Below are 23,711 nucleotides of genomic sequence, written 5' to 3'. Positions count from 1 at the left end.
AAAGTATAGCCACAATATGTGTTAACATTATATAAGTGTTATAAAATCACTTACTAACCTTTTCTGTGTAAAGTTAAGAAATATTTTACTACTTTGTTGCCATGACGATGAAACGATTTTTTTACAGCTCAAATGATACACAAGTTTTAACAGAATAAATAAAAGTGCTTTTATATATGGATGCACCGAAATTTCGGCCGCCGAACTTTCGGTTTTCGGCCGAAAGAGAAAAAAGGCAGAAAATATAAGCCGAAAATATATACCTCCTCGTCCCGCCCCTCAGTGCTCTGATTTCAATCTGGATCGATCTAGCCCTTATCACGGCTGTTAGATAATTCCATAACGGCACTACCAAACAAAGGCCGATCATGTCAGTGGTGTGGAAATTCTTCAAAGTTTCTGATAAGGACATCACATTTGCGATCTGCAGTGTTTGTTCAGCAGAACTTTCAAGATATATATATAAAGAGTACAGCAAGAGATTCTACAGGAAAGCGCCCCGATCCACAGCAGTGCCACAACTAGCGCAGCTACAACACAACTTGAGACATATCTAGCTGAACTACCCATTGCCAGAAGCGACAATCCCCTTGAGTACGGTTGCATAAACAAAGACCACTTTCCTTTGCTTGCGCGGATTGCGCACAGGTATTTATCTGCCCAAGCAGCAGCACAGAGAGTGAGAGACTGTTCAGTGTAGCATCTCATGTTCTTGATGAGCTTTCTGACAGGAGAAACTGTCAGAAAATTTTGCAACTTTTGTTCTTGAAGAGAAACCTGTCACTTGTACTTAAATATCCAATATGATGTGTATAGCAGTTACATTACACTTGTTCTTCACTTGAGGATACATCTGTCGTTTACAGTTGCCTTTGGATTTAGTTCAATTACTGCTGTTTTGCACAATCATTTTCACTTAAAGTGTACATACGTTTACATAAACAGAATAGAGCACTGATCTATATATATAATTATATATTATAGTTATAGATCAGTGGAATAGAGGCCCTCTGCCATTCTGTGTTCTGCCTGTTGTTTTAATTAAAATTACTGTTGCATATTAAACTTTTTGAAAGATGCTAAGTTCATTACTTGACTCTTGTTTTGCATATAATAGTTTTCTAAAACTTTACATTATTTGGATAAATGTTAAGAAAATCTGTAAAATGAGATTTTTACAGAACTGAAAGAAGAAGAATATTTAATAATGTTTTAATATATTTTTTGTCCTATATTGGTGTGTTACTTTCAATAAAAGTGTGATTTATTTTATTGGTTTGTAGTTTTTCAATTCAGATTCATTAAATTAATGAAATTGATGAAAAAGTATAAAATTAATACAATTATACAATTTTTTTTTTTTTTTTTTTTAAAATAGGTAAAAATTTCGGTTTCGGTTTTCGGCCAAGTGCATCCTGGATTTTCGGTTTCAGTTTCGGCCCAGAATTTTCATTTCGGTGCATCCCTACTTTTATAAGATTATCAGCTTAAGCACATTTATTTATAATAGCACTTATTATTAGCACATTTCTGCCTTTAAACACTCCAAAAATTTGCCCAATTGACATCCATTGTAAGTGCTTTACTGTAACCTCGATATTTGCTTTTTTATTTTATGAAAAGGAGGGATGAGCTAAAATATTTTTTTTTTTGGTAATCAACATTATGCCACAAATGCTGTTAAATGATTATAATTACTGTAGACTAACCATGTTTACTTTATGAATAATTTTTCCAAATGACGTCCCCAAAGGGAGGCTTTTGTCAAAACTAGCTCTCTGTTACACACACACAAAAATACTATAAGAATATTTTAATTCAACTACACCAACGCATAACCGCTTGGACTACAGTAATTACCACTAACAACTGTACTCTTCATTAAACTCTGACATTCTCTCACAGTAAAGAAAAACTATGGTAAGTGACACCCAAAGGCAAAACACCAATTGAGTAGGCCAAATCACTGACCACACCCACAGACACACTGGATTTCACTGACCGACGCCAGTTAGCCTCCAATTAGTTAACCACAAATATGCACCCACCTTCCCCAACTGTTCCGCCCAATCCCAGTGCTCCTCCTTTCGTTCTAGTGGTTCAAGCAGGCACAGAAGATATATGGAATTTCACATTGATACGGGCGTAGATATGCAGAGGCGAGCTTGGAAAGGAGCCACGAGGGGTTGAAAGGGACAGAAAAGAATGCTGATAGACAGAGAAAAATTTCAGTAATTCAGTTTTCTGCAGGGCAAAAGCCAAATCCTTTTTGCATAAGTGGAGATATTCAGTTACATAAAAGAGAAGTCATCCAAACATCAAGACCAGACTCCAGCTTACAACAATGCACAACATAACCAGCTACACTAACATTATATGACCCGCATTGTCCATAACATCTGCATATTCAAAGTAAACAACAACAAAAAAAAAAAAGAATCACAGGACTTTCAAATTACACAATTAAAATGTAAAATCAGATAGATCTGATTCTAAATTTTGATAGGATGAGCCGTTCACAGCTGTTGTAAAATGACTGTAAACGCACACCAGAGGCCAATTATCATTTATCAATAATATATATATTTTTTTAATATTGGTGTCTTTTATCCTAGTGCTGTTGCTGCCGTAGTGTAAAGCGACAAGCCAAAATTGCATTTTACAACAGGTAAAATACCCTCTACAAAACTTCAGATAAACACAATGTGAATCAAATAATCACTCTGTGTGTTTATATGCGCAGTTATAAATCAAGCTACAGTTTGGCAGAATAAATTAATAGGTACTTGATTAATCTAGTTATGTTTATATGCTTATATAAATCTAATATCTAGAGCCCAATATTTGTAACTTTGGTGCTGCTGGATGAAGTTTTCAGATGGTCCCTTACCCACCTTAGACATTTCCATTGAATATTAAGGTTAAATTAATGATTGTAAATGATTTTGTGGTGATGCCATCAGACCAGCTTGAACACAGGAAAATTTCGTCCTGTATTGATTTGATACGGGACGCATCATGTCATCTTTAAATATGAGACGATCCTGTATATTACGGGATGTGTAGCAACCCTACTTGGGACTGCCGCTCTGAAATGATGATCTCCAGAGATTGGATTGCATTCAGACTAGCACGGTAATGCATGGAGCTAGTGCACGCAACACTACGTAAAGAGACCTAGCCCAAAAAGAACAATATGTAGCATTAATGGATTATTGTGATTGGATCATTAATAATTAACATCAGAGAAATGCCTCTTACTTAAGGTAATTTACATAAACCTAGAGATATTAACTATACAGCCCAAACCATTGCAAATGTGCAGTTCTATCCTCATAATTGGTCATTTGTATTCATGACAGAAAAGACCTCGAGACCCAGCAGACCAATGATAGTCACGACCCAGTGGTTGAGAAACCTGTACTAGCCCCTTTCACACATGCAACCAAATAAATTACAGGGAAATGTTGGGTTGCCTTCACCACATGTGCTATTTCACACATGCGCTTATTTCACACATGCAATGACTTTCCAGCTATTTTCGGTTTTGCTTATACTATTCACATATCAGCACCAAATGTTATTAAACTCTGTGACGTCCTTTGCCAGAAATTACATCTACATGGCTGCCCCAGAAATGTAAGCTTATTGTTTGAAAGGATGGCATTGTTTGAAATGCATTGCTTACAGCAGGTGACTTAAAGCCTGATCATGACTAAAATGGACATTTATTGTTGAATGAAAAATTTTTACAGAAGCAATGCTTTAAATAATGAGGACGCTTTAGACGCAACTCTTCAAGTTAACTCACTGATAGTAACTACACGCAAACGTGCCACACCCTGTCAACATGCTTAAATTCATCACTTTAAAATCACCACAGCTAAAAATATTAAACTTATTAGTTTGATGTTGGATGATTAGTGGAGCATCCTGTCCTATTTGTTATCTTTCTAAGACATTTGTCTGCTTGTATTACATCAGTCGTCTTCAGTCAGTCATTTAAATGCTGCCAAACAGTCGCTTTAAGGTGCTTTTTTGATGGATATATGTCTGGTAGATCGAATTCTATTATATTTTGGAATTCATGTTTTTAAGCTTCAGTTTCACATGAAAGTTCACGTTCAGTCCACGACACCTGGCCATTAAAGTACCATGCGGCCCCCATCCATAAGCAACCATAGCAACAGCTCCAATACCCACACAGGTAAAACGTTTTCACATTTAGGCTTACAAAAAAAATATTTTATATGATATATTTATACATTATTTATAATATTTTTGCCACATCTAAATAAATTCTTAGTTAAATTAACCATGAGATTTTTAATAGTGGTTAATAGTAAAACCATATAATTGCGGCATCCCTTGTGGCGACTTCAAAACAGACTAATGAACTACAGAGAACAAAATGCTGCCACTATCTGCTGTTGAAGAGCACAGTTACGTGTACGTATATCGCTACAAAGAGGTCTGTTCCTGAAGGAGTCAGATGATTTTATTTTACATAACGGAATTGCTTCCTTTTCCTTTAAGCTGTCGTAAAATTTCGACATCAGCTCGGATGAAGAGAAGCACTCCGGTTTCATTATCTGGCCAATTTGTTTACATTTTTCTCCTTCTCCATCAGAGCATTCTTACATCAGATCATCCTGACCTGTACAAACTGAAATCATGAATCTAATGGCTTTGTTCACAAATAGCATCAATTTGGAAATTTATAGGTAATGATAAAACTTCTCATTAAGGGAAATTGCCAGAGCAAAATTTACCAGTATTTTCAAAAGGGTTGTGTTAACCCACGACCTCTAACCTGAAAATTGTAGTAAAAACTTCTGGAAAAGGCTGTATGTGTGAAGTGGACTATTGACTGTAGAGGCTGAAATGTCCAATTTCTATGACAACCAGGACAGGAACTAGCATTGTTGGACGAAAACAGTGCAGGTCTTTTGGTGCTGAGAGGATTTTATGGGAAAGTAGTCGTGGTCAGGGCTCTGTTGACTGCAATTAACCTTTTAGAACGCTACCCAAATAAGTAAGAAACACTGGCAGTGAAAACTGCATTATTTGTAGTGATTCTGTGTAAAAGTTCTGTGGACGAATTCCTTGTTTGCACCACGTAGGCCAAAATGGAATTCTATTTAAGCCACACAGAAATACACTGGTCTCATTATTAGCACACAATGGGCCATTCGAGAAGATGTTGTGCACGTACAGTATGTGTGTGAGGGTCGAATGAAATGCACAGTGTGTGACTAAAGCTCTTTAGCCAGCTGTTTCCACACAAAGGCGTGAAGCCTTCCAGCGCAGCTGGTTATGGACAGCTAAAAAATGGTGTGCGTGTATGCATGCGTGTTTGGAAAAAGGGTTGTCTGTCTGGAGAGACTGATGCGCAGGCTGTTGGACAAAAAAGGGTGTGTGCAGTTCATGAGAATGTCTGATCTTTGAACTGTGACATACAATTACACAGCCTACATCTGTGATAGAAAATATATTTTAATACATGTATGTCAGTGTATCTTTGAGCTACAGTCTTATCTTACTGACTATGAAGACCTTAATCCAAGGACTAAGGACAACTGGTTTAGAATATCACCACCAGCTCTTCCAGTTCGAGTGGGAAGCTTGGAACCTCTCTTGGAACTACTTCATGCACAGATGTTATTAACTGAATACACCTATTATATTAAAGTTGTATTGTGCTTAACATTACATTCAAATCCAACTTTCTTAAACTAGAACACATTACATCCAATTTCCTTTATGTCATAACATTTGTGTTAGAAATGATCCGACTCACTTTACTAAGTATACTGGAGCACTGAAACTGGGCATAAAAGCAGGCATCCATTCAACCAAGTTTTATTTGTGGCAGTTTGAGATAACCTCACTAGACCTGCTTATGCAAACCCTACCAAAATATTAATAAGGAACTTGGGGCATACATGCAGATTTTAAACAAATTCTGATTATTCTTAGTGATTATCTTTACAAAAAAATGCCTAAAATGATCAGAGTTTCATTAAAATCAGCTTGCTATTTAATGAGTACATCGAGTTTGTTCAAGGCAATATGATGCAATTTCAAGGGACAGACTGATAATCCAGTTTTTCTAGTAAACTTGAAAAATCGAACATAAAAGAATATTCCAGGTAAAATAAGAGATAAGTTCAATCACCAACATTAGTGTCATAATATTAATTAACACAAGAAGTAATCTTAAATTGCCCATCCTTTTCTTTTGTACAACCAATACAAGATGGGTTTTCCAGAATCTGTTCACTTCCGATCTCACTTTAGATGTACATAAGTGACACGTTAACTTCCTCAGTGTAAGCCATGCTAAAAATGACACATCCTGTGTCACACAAAAAATCAGCAAACCTTCCATGCTCTCCCGATTGCCTTCAATTTCAGACTGACACACATTGATCCCTTCTCCACACCCAAACACAGCATGTTCACCTCAGTCATGACACTCCTTGCCCGTCTGTAGCCAGGTAACTGGCTCTGGAGATGCCCTGCTAAGCCACTTACAGGCTCAGTTTCTGGGCTAGTGGAGGTAAGAGGCGGGTGGGGAGGGGTTCTGGTTGCCTCAGTGACACACTCTGGCTGATCTGTATTCCCTTATGGCTGTTAATCCCAGGCTTTGATGCTGTTGGAGGCTGGTGTGTGGGACTGGTCTCTAATCAGCTCAATCTTGCTAATTAGCGGTTAAGCACCTCTGGCCGCTCTAAGTATAGAGTCGATGAAAAGTGGAAGCAGTGACCTTGGAAGACCAGTGTGAGACTGGATTTACACCAGTGAATGGAACAGTAGTGTAGAATCAATGAGGTCCAGTACACACACTCTTAACTAAAACCTATACAAATTTAAACATGCACATGCAGAGTTTAAACTAAAGGGGGAATATCCATATACTTTTGCAATATTTTCCCTGAGGATCTCTTATGATGTTAGTCAAGGTTTCTTGCACCATAAACTTAATTTAGAATAATAAATACAGTTTTACATGACCATCTTCTTTCCAACCTTAGTATTAAACAGACTGTCTTTGCTACTGTACCTTTAAAACTTCTATACATAAATAACCTGTTATTGTTGGCTAACTTTTTCGCATGTGAAGTTTAAGCAGCATGGCTCACACTGTTGTCAGGTTGGGTCAAGTTGCTGAATACTAAATAGGTGTTGATAAACATTCAAATTTCTGAAAACAATACCATGACTATTTTTTAATGACTATAATTTTTTCCATAAATGCTGACTGTGTGGACTGGAGAGTGTTCTTTGTGTTGTGTACAGTGATTCAACATAGTACATTGAACTCTTTCATTCAATTAAAAAATGCATGGAAAATCCTGTTTTACTCTTAAATGGACTGAATTTAAATGCAACAGACCTCAGCATAACTGCAGCTGTTTTGACTTTGAATGCTGCAAATGCATGATTGTTAGACTAAGTTTTTTTAAGTTGGAATAACAGACCCAGTGCAACTGTAACTTAGCTTTGTCCAGAATGTAACGGACACACACACACACACACACGTATTTTTGATTGCCATGCTAAATGTTTTAGTTATGGTTCCACAAATCAGCATCTCCCACAGACACAGTATATTACTGTAATCAAAGTATCCATAGTGTCCCTCTCTCTTTCGTTCTGTCACCCAGTTGTTCTCTGTCTGCAATAATGTTAAACACTCCCTCAGACTGTGTTATAGAACTGTTGTGCCTCATTAAGATCAAGGCGGAGTGTGTGAACAGAAAGCTTGAGCAGGCGAAAGGCCCCCAGTAGAATGGACTTCAATCTGCTTTGTTGCTGCTCATTATGGCTAAATGAGAAAATCAAGCTTCTACACATTCACTGATTCAGAAGAGGTTACTTGCAACAACAAAGAAACAGACTTTGTTTTGCAATTCTGTATTTGATGCTAAAAGTCCCTTTTGGTGGGAAAGCAAGGGTCGTCACAAAGAAGTGAACCTCTTTGTTATGATTTTCCCAATACACTATTGATTAATTAATGAACAAACGCAGCTGTGAGACTAGTGTAGGGGAGCTCTTCATTAGCATGTCTATAACAGTGAAGGTCTGCAAGCCAGATTAACAGCCCTGCTGAGCACACAAATTCAGCTGCCAAAGGCTGACTTGAATAAAGAGACAGGGGAGAATTCACTAAGAATAAATGTATCCCACTGATAGCATTGATTATTTGCAAGTGCAGTCCAAGTTGTTAACATCTTATAGGTGCTGTAAGCGATTTATTTACAGAAAGGCTTGCAAAAATGTTCCTACTGCCTTAAGGATATTAATGAAATAACCAGCCCCATCATAACAACTGATGTTATGAATCTCAAAATCCACCTCACGTCATTCTACTACATTCCAGCATTTGAATGGAAAGCACTAAATACTCTTTAGTACATAAAGCATTGTCCTGCCATTCACTTATGATTATTACATGTTCAACCAAAATTGGGCTATTGTGAGTTTTTTGCTATGTATGGGTGTGTTTCCTCCTTTATATAGCTATTGCAATATATAGACAACTGTGAAAAGGAGTGAATGCATAAGCAATTATCAGTGCGAAAGAGAGAGGCCATCAGTTAATGCTGTTCTCCTCTCTGATAAGGTTGGTAAGATGCAGCTCCATATAAATATGCAAGGAGATTTAATGTCAACAAGCTCACAGCTAAATAAAAACAGCTAAATGTATTACTTTCTCCCTCCCACAATCTGTTGGCTTTCCATTGTCGTCGTCTTAATAATAATAAAACTTTATTTTCTATAGTGCCTTTAAAAGTTTCAAGTTGCAAAGCGCTCTTCGGAGTATAGGGGGTTAAAAGACATGAGGATCAAATGTTAAATTTGCATCAAATATCACTCCCAAATTTTTCAAATTTAGTTTGAAACTCCAGTGCAGGGCCATCCATATATAAGGTTAAAGAACCAGCTTTACAAAGCTGGTGGGGTGAACCAATGAGCATAACCTCAGTCTTGTCACTATTGAGAAAGAAAATTAAGAGACATCAATTTTTTTTTATCTCAGTAATACATTGTGCAAGAAAGGCGACACACACAATCACCAGGTTTTGAAAGGATGTAAATCTGGGTGTCTTAAAAGAGTTGACCAAGAGGAAATGTGTAAATGCTAAAAAGTAAAGGGCCTAAAATAGATCCCTGAGGAACACCACGTTTAACCAAACTAACTTTGGACCTACATCCACCCAATGAAACAAACTGCTGACGATCTGAGAGATAAGACTTGAACCAGTTTAATACAGTATCAGTAACATAAAAAACAAAATCAGAATTTGAAAGACAGCCAGAGTCCGAAGCTATTAACAAGTAATTTGTGACCTTAACTAATGCCATTTTAGTGCTGTGGAGTTTGCGATAGCCAGATTGAAGGGACTCAAAAGATTGATTACAGTGAAATGAGTGTATAATTGTGAAGACACAATTAGTTCTTACATTTTTGCAAGGAAGGGAAGATTATAATTGGGATGAAAGTTAAGATTGTCTAAATCCATGTCAGTCTTTATAGGTACAGGGGTTACAGCAGCAGACACACAACTGCTGGCACAACACCAGTGCACAGGGAATCATTTATTATACTCAAGACAACAGGACACAAAGAGGCGAAACATGATTTAAACAAACAAGTTGGAATAGGATCAATTATGGAAGTGGAAGCTTTCATTTGCGATACCTCATTACCAAGAGAAACCAAAAGAAAACAGTCAATAAAGTCAGTGAAATCAGAGAGATTAATGGATTTCCATTTTAGATAATTTACAGTGCGAGAAGAGGAAATGTTAGTGTGTGAGAGTTCAATATTAAAAAAGATAGCCAACACTAAAAAAAAATCCTGTTGTTTTTACCCAAAAAATCTGGCAGCTGTGGTCGCCAGAATAATGTAATGTAATGTAAAAAATACAGTTAAAATGTAAACCACTTTACAGAACAACCTGTACATTTTAAAGTTTAAAATGGTTGTAATTTACACGATGCCACTGTAAAAAAATTAAATTAAATTAATTTACAGTAAAACAAATTCAGAAACATGCCTTCTGAAACTGTAAATATATGTTGTATACTTTATAAGGTATTTTGTTAATCACCATAGTATTAACAGAAGGGCACATGATGACATGAAGTTCATCAGTAGTGGCTCTTCCAGGAGCAATGACCAATAAATGCACAAAGACAGCGCTCAATGTCACTCACACAAACACTAAACACCATGGTAACACATATTATTAAATAATGGATTTAAATAATGTATCAAATATAACCCTGAACACCCCAGTGTATATAACTGATATTAAAAATAAGAAGAAACATAACTATTCCCATAAAATATAATGAGTCACGCAGGGAATTGTATTAACGCCGATTACTGTTTTTTACTGTAATTTTAACAATAATTTACTGTAAAAAAGTACATTTACTCTCTTGTTCTTTTTACAATTAATTATACAGGAAAATCTTACTTTTTACATTTAAATAATAAAATATTTACATAATTTTGTTGTAAAAACTACTGTATTGACTTGTAAAACATATGAAAACATTTTACTGTATATTTTACAGTTAATATTTGTTAATCAATTAACATTTTATTTCTGTAGCATTTTTACACTATTTTACTGTTAAAATTACTGACATTTTTTACAGTGAAATGGTCAGACAGTCCTAAATCAGCAGTGGAAAACTGAGACAGAAACGATCCATTTGCAATCACAAGGTCTAATGTGTGACCTTTATGTGTAGTACAGACCACAAGCTGGTTCAGATCAAAGCACTCCAGTAAGGACAAAAAGTCCTTTGTCATTCCAGTCTTTCATGTCAACGTGGATATTAAGGTCCCCCAGGATAAGAGTTCTCTCAAACTTGAGAAACTTGATTTCCACAGATAACACCCAAAAGATAAAAACAGCAGTCTGTAGGATAAAACGTGATTCCGCATTGCAATAGGATAAGTAACAAGACTGGACATCAAAAGAGCCATAATCCCACAACCACTCAAAATAAATCGATAAACATTGAAAAACAATGAAAAACAGGAGAGAGGAGCGGCAGCCAAACATGCCAGCATTCCCTGTCAGTCCAGCATGTGTATTAGAGGTTGGGAAAGATCTGACTTTTATCATTTGTAAGAATGTCCACACAAAGCATGCATACAGATAAACTACAAGGGTTTGAGTAATCATAAACCCACTGGAACCTGGTATTCCCTCATGTCATTTATTTTTTTCTGACAGTGGTGTTCAGTCTACATTACATCTATGGCTCTACGATGTAGTAAAGCAGGAAGTTAAGCACAAAGTTTGCAAAGACCCAAAATCCAAGCAGATGAAAGAGAAACACGAGTAAAAGATTGCAATACATCACAGTTTTAAATAGCAATCCACTAAATATAATGAATAGCAATTTTATTGCATCATGACCCAGATATCGATAAATAATATAATGTCGTCAGGTCCTGATGATACAATCCTAAAGTGCATTTCACAACGTATGGACGTAGTTACAAACTCACTCAATGCACATACCTACCCTAAACATGATCTTAGCAAATTCAGATTTGTTTCAAGTTAACACAATCTGGAAGAGGCACAAATAACTGGAGTCAACCGTGTAAATACACCAACTGAGAGGCACACATTTCCTTGTGATCTTTCACACACATGCTGAGAGCAGCGCACAGCAGGACCAGGGACGGCCCAATACACAGAAAACAAAGAGGAAAGAGTAAGTGATAGGAACTAGGGATGCAGCAATGCATCTATCGTCTGCCGATATTTATCCGCCAATAATTTATCAAATTAGAACCATCAGCATATCGGTAATAAGCATGAAAACACTGCTGGTTAATTCATAATTAATTAGTAACACACTTTGTAAAAACTCTCTGAATTCAAATGCACAATCCAGAAATAATAATAGCCAAACTATGAAGGGTTGGCACTCCTAAGAACAGGAAATATAAAATTTTTATTCTGTCTCATTCTCACGTTAATGCGGGAAATACAGTCATAAATGGACGTGACGGTTATAAAAAAGCCACTTACCTATAGGCTACATGATGAGGGAAACCATCTAAAACGTTTTGAAAAAAGCAGACTTTGACTTCTGACACGTGTCCAAATCAGACGTGACACCGTGGTGAAATAAAGGTATCTTTTCCATGTTAATCAGATTTTTTTGTCCTAACCAGCCGTGACACATGACGAGCAATAGGGCTGTCTATTTTTGGAATTATTTCAATTTCTGTGACGTCAACAAATGGCCGTTGACAATATCGGTATGATATCCATTAATGATGCATACATTTGATCCTTTAATGCTGCATCAAAATTTAAAAATGGCATTATGCGATTACTAAACCTTAAAAGGGTTTTAAGAGTTTTAAACTGCAAAAACAGAAGTGCAAAAATGTTTTAGAACTACAAAATATATTTTTTTCATTTCAATTATGTTATCAAATTTAGTCATTTTTTGTATCTTGTATGTATCTTTCACTGTGGCTCTTTAAAATTTTGGCCTGTCATGTATTCAACAGATCCAAAGTTCAATGGAAATTATTTATAGTTAGAAGTGTGAAAGCTTTTATACCTCTTTGTAAAGTTTTTAAGCATTCCTAAGTAAAACTATAATAACTATAAATAAGGTAAGTTGCAAAGAGCTTTTTGTTAAAATTGGTTTTGGCCAAAAATATTTCATATCAGTGCAGCCCAAATAGAACCAGAAAAATACTACAGAAGCTCTTGAAGGGATACTAAATATGTTGTCACGTTGAAAAAAAGAGGGTAAGTGTTAGAGGTCTGTACAGGCTTTAAAATGAAGCCCAAACACAACCCGTACCAGAGACCTGGCCTGACCCTTCTTGGCCAAAAAGATATGGTCAGATTTTAAGCCGAACCAGACACGCAATCGCTTACCATCTCATTTCTTCTCCAAAAAAGTACTGTTGCAATAGGCTGTATATTATGCAAGCATATAGGCAACATTCATAATAGTACTGAAACAGTGAACATACACAGAATACACTACAGCAGATGGGGAAAAAAATCATTGACTTATTGTTTATTTGCTGAAAATTCACTTGGTGCAGAACAATGTGGAATAAAATGAAACAATATAACAGTCCCCTTTATGCAGCCTGAACTTGTTCAGATTGTTGAATCTTTGTGATAACTGTGCTAAAAACAATATAAACACAGCACAAAGAAAGAAACAGAGCACTGGTGTCTCAACATTTTAAAGTTATATTTACATTTACATTTACATTTATTCATTTGGCAGACACTTTTATCCAAAGCGACTTACAAAAGAGGAAGAACATCAGCGAATCATCTTAGGGAGACAGTGGTACAAAAAGTGCCATATTACAAAGTTTCACTATCATCAGAATAGTATACAAAACAGATTTAAGTGCAACAAGAAATGTAAAAAAAATTTTTTTTTATTTTTTTATTTTTTTTTATTTAGTGACCGGTTAAGTGCTTTTGGAAAAGATGTGTTTTTAGCCGTTTTTTGAAGATAGAGACATGGTGTTTAAAATTTGCCGGTCCTGCACGAGATGCTGAAGAAAAAGCGAGATGCAGTGCAAAAGTCAAAGACACGCGTCAAGCATGCGTTTACATAGGAAAACAATGGGAAAACATAACATATGCGCCCCTAACTTGACCGTGTAGTAGTGTTTATTTTTTTATTCAAACAAATCCGAACCCGGATTTCCAACTCCTACTTGGAAAACTGACCCCAACCCAGTCTAAAACCCAACCGTGGGGGATATAGGGAGCAAGAGGGAAATAGAAAGACAGATATTTTAAGACATATATGTAGGGCATCTGCACCATTCTGTCTGTTAAGATGTGCTTGGGTAACACAAAAAGTTAGGACAGGTCAAACACATCCAAGCATAGAAAGCAGTAGTAGCAGCATTAACAATATAGCAAAAATACTTGCCTCACTCTGGTCTCTGAGTACCCCGAATACTATATTTACGCATTTGGAAGACAATTAAATTCAAATAAACTTACAGGTATCCCTTTTTATTTAAATTAGTATTTGTGTTCACTGAGAATCAAACCCATGACCTTGGTGTTGCCAGCACCATGCTCCACCAGGTGAGCTACAGGACCAAAATAAGAGTAGGGAAGAAATAAATATATAGCAAATACTTCAACCAACACTAAATAATAAGTGATGAAGAACTGGCAACAAAATGCTCTTCAGAAATGAAGAAATTTGTTCTAAATTCCCAGGAAGTATTATTAATAAGTGTGCCTGCACTGTAGTGGTCACTTAAAAGCAGCAAGTCACCCTTCTCGTGCTGAAATATCAGCCCAGGAGTTTAGTGTAAAACGAAATTTAAACTGCATTTTCTCTTTGCAAAAACAGGCCGTTGAGCCATTAAGGCGAAAGACCCCTAAAGTTTGCACAACAGATGAGAACCGCCACGCCGTGCCACGTCGCCTCAGGAGGTGAGCGACCCCCTTGAGGAACACGCTCTATTGACCTGTTTCATGTGACGTCACTGTGACCGTGCATCATATTTGTGACCAAAATCTTAGATTTCTTCACTGTAATGTGGGATGCGACAAACGTAGTAAAAAAAGTTTTCTTTCAATAAAGTTTTGTCTTTTAAGTGACAGCTTCGTTTTGCCAAAGTCAACAGGCGATGAAGGGGGAGAGCAGGGATAAAAACACTTGTATTGGTCTTTGCTAATTTTTTTTTCATAAAGGTCAGTTATCAGTACATGTATCAGTTATATTTATAACATCATCGATTTGGAAACAATTCAACTGCACATTTCCTTGGACTTGGCATTGGATCGGATCAGATCAGATTTTGTTTTATATAGTTTTACAGGTGTTTTTCCATTCACCGCCAGTTTCCTCCCGCTGATGGCGGCTGCAGAGACAACGTGACGTCACTGAAACATGTCAATATAAACTCATAAAACAGGCTGCTTGTGTGGGATTTTGGTAGTGTTGACCCCCTATGCACAAAGCAACCACCTACAGAGCACACAGAGCCACTGACACACACAAACATCAGTGGACATTAATAACAGACCCACGCTAACATACTTGGAGCCCACATTCTGCCCTTTCTCCCACTAAAACATCACAATGCTTCTTTCTAACATGAATGTGAAAACACAGCTTTGGAACATGCATATTTAATAATGCAAATATAAATATACCTCAAAACAAACACTCTTTCTCTAACAGTACATCTCTGCCCTATCTGAGAATGTGCCTCTGACTCGCATGCATACACAAGCAAACAGCAGGTATATTTCAAATCTTCTCCTCTATTTACTTTGTCAATTAAATATAGTTTATCAACCAGCAAACAAGACGTTGTTTTTGTCCTGTTGGTCTTCATTCTACAAAAAAGCAATCAGTTACTAGGCTTGAGATCTATGCCTTTTTCACACATCTATAATCGAAGATTTTTCTAATGATAATCGATATATATCAGGATTTTTTTTAGATATAAATTGGACTGCTTTTCAAACATACTTCTTAACATAAATTTGGTAGTGTGAGCAGCAGGGTTAATTAAAGTGGCTTGTGAACCAGATGTGTCTGGCGGATAACATGGCGCAATCTAAAATGTTTACTTATTTTCTATGAAGGTCATAATTTTGCAGTTCTTGAGCACAACTCGTATAGTTTTCCAAAAGATTTGACAAAAATAATTGTAAAAAAAGATGATTTAATTTAGCCATCGTTGGATGATATATTGTGTATACCTGTATGTATCTTTCATATCGCACAATGTATTTTCAGTTATATGCATGTCGTTACGTGGTTCGACAGCTTGAATGAAAGACCTATTCAAGGCTATATAGAGAAATTTCATAATAAAAAATGGCATTTCTAATCGTTCAGTTTGCACAGTTACACCAGTTTCCTACACTAAGTTTCCTACACTAACCTGCAAAATTATCAATGTCGCTTTCATTCTTGAAGTACAAAAATCTTCATAAATTTAGCCATCATCTGGCTGCATCAGCTTGTCCTGTGTGTGTTGTGATACCTGTGCCTTGCGACCTGGTTCAGTAAATGTTATTATCACCCCCTTTGTGGTCTCCCAATGCTATTACACCAGACTGTTCAAAAGAAGCCAACGGAGTGAATTGGAAAGCACGCAAATTAGGCTTCTATTTAAAATGCCAGCTAATTTTAAAATATTGATGCCTTAAATATATCGATAAAATAATGTGCAGATCAATAATCGATATTTTAGGACATCCTTACCAATTACATATATAAAAAGCATGTGATCGAGCAATTAGCTTTTCGTTTTGCTTTTTTCTGTGGTTTGCTTGACACTTGGTGTGAACAGGCCTGTGAACAGATTCCACCACATACACATGAACATGCACTCATGAACACGCCCTTCCATATGGCCAATGTGAGTGTGAGTGAGGCTGAGAATACAGCAGTACTCGGTCTCTCTCAAGTGTAATGAACACATTGGCATTTCAACCCTTCAGGCTGGCAGCCACATAAAATACAGTGACAGGGCTGCTTCACTCACCACATACAGCATCTAATAGTAAAATTCCCTGTCCACTTCTCTGTCCCAAAACATCTACACATCTAGACATTCCCTGGTCTACATGCAGATAAATGGCACTGTCAAAATGAAAAATATACAGCTCTGTTTGACAGCAAAAGTCTTAGCATAAATAAGCAACTCTCCCAAGACTTCACATGGCCAATCCAAACAGAATGATTGCCTAAAAGAAAAAACAGGGCAGGACACTTGAGGGAGTATAAAAACAGTGTTGGTATGTGTGTGGTTCTCCAATGTCAATGTCCTGAAGTGTGACTGCACTAAAGCAGCATGTACTGTTCTTCACAAACTGTGTTTCCATCCACTTATTTTTATGCAAGATGCGCATCAAAAAAAGTCACGTGACTGAATAACTGTTAAATGTTGCTGAAATAACTGAAATAACGGTGACAATTCAAAGCCTGCAAAGAGTTTGCAGAGCAAATAAGTCAAATACAAATTAATACGGTGTCAAAGAGCAGGTTTATTGACACTTTTGACAAATATTTTATAGATCCCCACGGCAAATACATAAGGAGGAACACGCACACATAGTACTCCCAGAACTGTGACGTGCTGTCGCTCTCAGACATGAGACAAAGTTCTTTAAATATTTTTGTCTGTGTGCCCTAAACTGCGAGTATATTCATTTCTAAAAGAGTCAGTGGCTACAATTTCTCCGTAAGTGACGACTTTGTTCTTTTGAACACCTGGGATGGAAACACGGCTTTATTTGCACATTGTTTTTGCGATATTGTGTGTTTTGGCATAGATTATATTCGCAACTTGGATGGAAACATATCTATTGACACAAACACACTTGAGATGGAACATCAAACCATGGCATGTATTGGTGAAGAAGTCCTGATTACTATGCAGACCATCCCTTCCTCCTGTTTTACAGTGCTTAATATGGGTACACTCACACAAAGTTTGCATTCTATACCAAACTGACAAAATGTTTGGTAAACCTGCACTGGACAACCACTATAGTTTTCTGTCACATCATGCAGCGCAATAGCACTGCACACATGCTTGTCTTGTGCATTTCGTTTTCTTCATGTCAGGTTCTGATAACTCACAGAGAAGGAGATATGAGCTTTGTTTCATTGCTGTTTTCCACCAAAGATGCTCCCATCAAGTTACAAATAAAAACATTAAAAAGCTTTCAAAGCCGCTCCTGATTAAGATTTGAAAGATAAACTTCTCGATTGGACTCGCTTATTAAATATCTTCATATAAATTGTGATAAGACTGTTCAAAGAAGTCACCATCTTTGATTTAAATTGATTTTATATTTATTGTTTTCGGCTATGACAAGAACAGAAAAGGAGCTTGACTTCAGTTTATTGTTCATACGGACCCATGCGATCAAGCTGCTCCTGTTAGCAGTTATATGAACAGAACAAGTCTCCCACCTGTAAGTAAATATGTCAATCCCATGATGGTTAAATTAAACTGCTAGTTTAACTATGACACACTAACCCTGAATCAATCTTTCAAGATATTAATCTTAACCACAATATCACAATAGCTACAGTGTCAAGCTTTGATTCTCTCAAGCTGCAATTCTTATAAGCTGTGACTGCAGCTCTAGAGACACTTTAGAGGAAGGAATTGCATCTCTCTACAGCAAATATTGATTCTTTAAATGCAGTCAGACTCGACAGTATAATTTAACTGCAGCAGCAAGCAGGTCTTAACTGAATCCTGCACATCATAATAAGCTGCCAAACCTTTCCACATAAAAATGTATTGATTGAACTCCTGAGAGTAAATATAATGTGTAATGACTGAAATGATTCAAAACAATCCCAAGAAAGCTTCAAAGCAAAGAGCGCAATCTGTCTCTGTACCTAATAGGTGGCAGAAACGGCTTGTTAATGACAGAGGTCAGAGGAGAATGGTCAGACTGGTCCAAGCTGACAGGAAGGTGACAGTAACCCAAATAACCACAAGTTATAACAGTTCTATGAAGAAAAGCATTTCTGAACATGCAACAGAACGAACATTGAGGTGGATGAGCAACAGAAGACCCCACTGGCTACCACTACTGTCATCTTAGAACAGGAAACTGAGGCTTCAGTGGACACAGGCTCACCAAAACTGGACGGTAGATGATTGGAAAAACATTACCTGGCCTGTCAAATCTGAATTTCTGCTGAGGTACTCAAATGGCAGGCCCACTGCAGCCTCAGATTTCTGTTCTTGGCTGACAGTAGTGGTAGCAAGAAGGGTCCTTCTGTTGCTGTAGTCCATCCGCCTCAAGGTGTTGCATGTTCAGAAATGCTTCTCTGCATAGAACTGTTGTAACGTGTGTTTATTTGGATTACTGTCACCTTGGACCAGTCTGCCCATTCTCCGTTGACCTCTCTAATCAACAAGGCGTTTTTGTCCACAGAACTGCGGCTCACTGGTTGTTTTTTGCACCATTCTATTACACTCTAGAGACTGTTGCACGTGAAAATCCCAGGAGATCAGGAGTTACAGAAACACTCAATACAGTCCGTCTGGCACCAACAATCATGCCACGGTCTTAATCAATGAGATACAATTTTTTCCACATTCTGATGGCTGATATGAACATTAAATGAAGCTCCTCACCCATATCTGCTTGATTTTATAAATAACACTGCTGCCACACGATTGGATGATTAGATATTTGCAAGTGTATAATTTGCAGGAAAAAGGTAGGGATGTGCAAAACTACCAAACGGCCAGTCAGTGCGTTGTCGGAGCTAGGCGACTAATTAGTGCAAAGTATTGCCCGACAGATGTATCGGTCTGCCAATATTATCAGCCGATATTATCCTTTCCCCAAAATATCGGTATCGTCATATATGTTTACCATATGAAAACTTTTTTTCAGAACATATAATGCAGAAAACAATGCTTGAATTGGTGTCATAAAGTTGTTTGTCCAGAAGAGCGTGCTCCAACTCCATTGTTTACAGAGCTGAGCTGACGGTGGCTCTGCAGACAGGGCGGAGTTAATCGGTGCACAGTTAAGCAGTGTCTTCTCGGTAAGCTGCTAACTAGTTTGTGAAATACATACTGGAAAGTTAATAAACAATGACCCCATCATATTCCCTTTTCAGTATAACTAATATAACATTAACTCTGTCCCTGACAACCATGTTTATCGCATCTGTTTGCTGTTAGCCAGTTATAGTTTGTCAGTGCAGTAAGAAATATAGCAGATTGAAAGGTAATCAGAGAAACTTTGAAGTTCAGCATACAATAATGCGGTAGTGGATTGTGTCTGTTGAGTGTTGATTGAGTGTCACGCTATGTTTTTACCTAGTTGGTGAGATGCAATGCTGGGAAGCATGTCAGTTGAGTGGAAGCTAATGTGTAAACATGTATTCACCAAACTGTTTTGTTCACAGTTTGGTACCCCCTTCAACTGTACAATTCCAGTCATTGCTTTTATAAAATGTAATATTTAAAAGTCTGGTTTTCCACCGTTGAATGTTTCCCCTGAACTTGTATAGCAGAATACGGTGTAACGCTGCTGCCGCTGTTTATCTCTTGACTCAGCAGGAGTAAATGCTTCTTGGTTTACAACCTGCCCCTAAATTACTGGCAGTATTAAAATAGTCACAATCATATTTTCAATCTGATTTGAAACGATGTGTGTTGTGAAAGGCGCTATACAAATAAAAATATCTTGCCTTGACTTGTCAGCATTGAATAATACTAAACAGTACTGATGTTTATTTAGCCATTTATTTCATTTGAATTTATTATTTCTTTTTCATTTATTTTCTATTCATTGTATTTTTATTTAAATGGTCAGCAACTGGCTGATACTGAACATCCAGTACTGATGTTTATTGAGCTATTAATTGTATTTTTATTTATTCTTTATTTTCTCAGTGTTCATTTATTGAATTTGTTGACAATGTTTAATATTAATATAAAATATTCTTTGATAGAAAATATTTGATTAAGAAAGCAGTCTTGGAGTACCTTTGCATTGTCATATCCATGCAACATCTGTGCACAATCCACATAGAAAAGGTCTGTTTTCATTCCAGCTCAAAAATGAACTATATTGGCCACCATATCGGTAATTGGTGAATTTCTCCCCTCTATAATCGGTATCGGCCTCAAAAGCCCCATATCGGTCGGGTTCTAGTGCAAAGGAACCCATAAGGCTGCATTATGCATCGTTTTGAAAATAAAATAAACATATAATAGATTTGAGAGTACACATGCCATGTTTTGAGTGGTGCACACACACTCTTTGAAGGAGAACAGTGAGATTTGAGTGTGTGAGTCCAGTTTTAAGAGAAAGCATGTACCCGTTTCGGTGCATGGCATGCATGTGATCTCAAGCCATAAAAGTGCAGAACGCAAAAGGTAATGGTTGTAACGCGTCCTCTCCTTCAAGTCAGAATGCATCCAACGCTCAAGTCAATAGTGTTTAAGTCCAAGACGAGTCACGACTTATGAATATCATGACTTGAGTACTACAACACTTCTGTGCAGATTTGTATGACTACTGTAGATGTGACAGAAAAAAATAATATTCAATACCTGTTGACGTAAGCAGACCACATACTGACCCATATGTGTGCGCCAAGATAAGACTCACAGACGTTTAAAAGCTAATGCTCTCTTAGCCATAAACAGTGTGTAAGAAGACTTAATGTGTCTCAACCATAGCTTCAACCTGGTAGATTACATCACAAGCTCTCTAGTTCTATTACAAATTCGCTTGGAAAAAGCAGCAGGAAAAATCTTGCAATGGGCCCGACAGAAACCCAACCCTTGTTAATTATATTTCTGAAACAATTCCCTTCTATCAGAGAGTTGTGAAAAGATCCACTACTTCAGCATTCATTGTTTCATTCCAGATTGACAATGATAAAAAAGGACAAGAATAAAGAATTCCTACCACACCCTCAAAACAAATTAATGCAATTGTTATTAAATAATTTAATTACCAAGAACCTAATTTGGATTGGGTTTATGTAGCTTCTTGTAATGATGTCAAACTTTCATCCCTTCTGTAAAGTCATTTCAGTACAAAAAAAACAGCTCTTTGGCGGAACTTGATTCAATCCTTGACAATGGATCCACATGTTTAATGGATCCACATGTTTAAAATGTGTTCTTAACTCAAAATTACAACACTTTGTGTAGAAAGACCCTAGTTGAATAGGGTAAAAACAATTTGAAAAACATGTCAATGTAACTCAAATAAATCTCTTATTTCTTTATGTACTTACCAGTGAAAGTGAATACTAGCATGCTAAATACATGCTGGTTGGAAGCAGAATTTAGTTTAGTAATTATGATTAGCACAGCAATTGCTCAACGAAGCGAGCAATGACTTCATGTGCAACATCTTCCCGTCCTCACCGTTAGCTGAAGCTCCACTGTTCCCCATAATGGTAATACCCAAAACACCATTTTAACAGAAAATCTTCTCAATCTCAACATAATAAAATATTAAACAATTAACCACCTTTATATTCATATTTTACAAAAACACATAAAATAGCACTTAATTTGAACATTTACTCTCCCTGTCGAATACCATGTAAAGCGTGCTGGGAATTAGAAATACCGTGTCAAGTTTCATCAATGCTACATTAACATCATAAAAAGTATTCATGTAGACGCAACTCAAATAGATTAAGTCAACTTCCATTTTACACATTTTAAATGGATAGAAGGCAATGAAATCAAGTTGTGACAAAATGTTCTGGAATTGTCTTGCTTTAGTTGATTTTAATTAAGTAAATTGAACAAGCAGCAAAAAAAATACAAAATTTGTATCCTCCAATAAATTAAGATGATTCATAAAATTGAAAGATGACTAGATAATGTATTACTTTAATTATAAGAACAGAGCCAGGCATAACGTAGGCCAACCATGAAGGAATTTTCAATCATCAAGACAAAATGTAGTGTAATGGAGCAGCCTAACAATCATGCTGAAATGAGAAAAGTCGCCTCTGGGTATCATGCACTCGCCGCATCCTCTCATGTATGCAGGCAGGTATTGAGTGCGCGTGGGCATCATCTGACCTTGCTGCTACACATGCACCTGCACACAACCACACAGCGCTACCTCATCTCATACAATCCATTATACATCTACTTTACCATCATTCTGAGGGTATATTTCCGACATAACCCACATTTATACCACAAACTGCTGAAAGTAACCGCAAAATGTGCCATGATGAAACGCGCGCACACCGGGTTGAACGAGAAACCGCGAGCTGCGTGCGAAGTCAAAATGCCATTACTTACTTGCTTCTTTGTATTATTCATGTTTGAAGAGTCGCTGGAAGAATCAGAATCCTACACACATTCATTCACAGCAACCCCGAGATTCGCGAAGTGACGAAATCTCCATTCCTTCCCGATAAACGGTACGTGGCACTTTCACAATGGCAGAAAATAAATGCTTGCCCGGGACCGTCGGTGTTTGACACGGTCATCTGGCCGCGCTCATCTCCCAGCTGTCATCACTCGGACTCTCTTCTCTCTCTCTCTGTCCAGCCTAGAGTGGGTCTAACGAGCTTTGGTGAGAGCCAACCAGCGGGGCTGGAGAGGGGGCGGCGGTGCTGACTTCTGTAGGTTCACAGTGCCGAATAGTCCTGTGTAGGGTCATCGAAAACATAAGGTTTTCCTTGATGGCATGTAAAGCAAGGATGTAAACAGATCCTGATGTAGATCCCTGCAGTAGAAGCGCTGGACCACAGTAATCTTTCTCCCCTTCCTCTGTCGTCTGCTACAAGTCCACGGTGAATTACATCACCTCTCCAACAATAGCAGTGAATGCTCGGAATTACGCGCCTCAGTGGAGCAGGTGGATAATATGGTTCAGATCAGCACTTCAGCTCGCTGTGTTCAACCAATTAAATCTTTATAAAGCCCAAAGAGAAAAAGTTGCCAAGGAGCTTCTTCATGATTAAAGATACAGATTAATAGCTGAAGCACTAGTAATAATTTGTACAATAAAATGTGCTGTTACATATTGTTTCACTAATAGAAAGTAGCAAAAAAGTGCATGGTATTACTATGTTTTGTTTATGGATATAGTTGCTCAGAGTGGCAATACCATGCTTTTAGTCATGTAGCACATACATGCCATACAATGCAAGTG

General features: G+C 37.2%; 2 protein-coding genes across 5 annotated transcripts in view; one reads left to right on the top strand and one right to left on the bottom strand.

The window, feature by feature from the left end:
• LOC127633275 (rhotekin-like) overlaps positions 1 to 23,711 on the bottom strand; it is a 98,935-nt gene that overhangs the window by 21,833 nt on the left and 53,391 nt on the right. The window contains exon 1 of one of the 4 annotated variants that reach the window (XM_052112274.1): positions 22,853 to 23,340. The exons of the other annotated variants lie outside the window; for them this stretch is intronic. Coding sequence (XP_051968234.1) covers positions 22,853 to 22,873 — 21 coding nt within the window. The 5' untranslated portion in view covers positions 22,874 to 23,340. Of the gene's footprint in view, positions 1 to 22,852; positions 23,341 to 23,711 lie in introns of those variants that run through there. 4 annotated transcript variants of the gene reach the window in all.
• Positions 1 to 23,711, top strand: part of LOC127633288 (zinc finger protein 99-like) — a 301,889-nt gene that overhangs the window by 226,384 nt on the left and 51,794 nt on the right. The gene's annotated exons all lie outside the window — the stretch shown is intronic.

This window comes from Xyrauchen texanus, chromosome 3 (assembly GCF_025860055.1).
Source record: "Xyrauchen texanus isolate HMW12.3.18 chromosome 3, RBS_HiC_50CHRs, whole genome shotgun sequence".
In the NCBI taxonomy this organism is placed as follows: domain Eukaryota; kingdom Metazoa; phylum Chordata; class Actinopteri; order Cypriniformes; family Catostomidae; genus Xyrauchen; species Xyrauchen texanus.
This window is presented reverse-complemented; position numbering and strand designations above follow the sequence as displayed.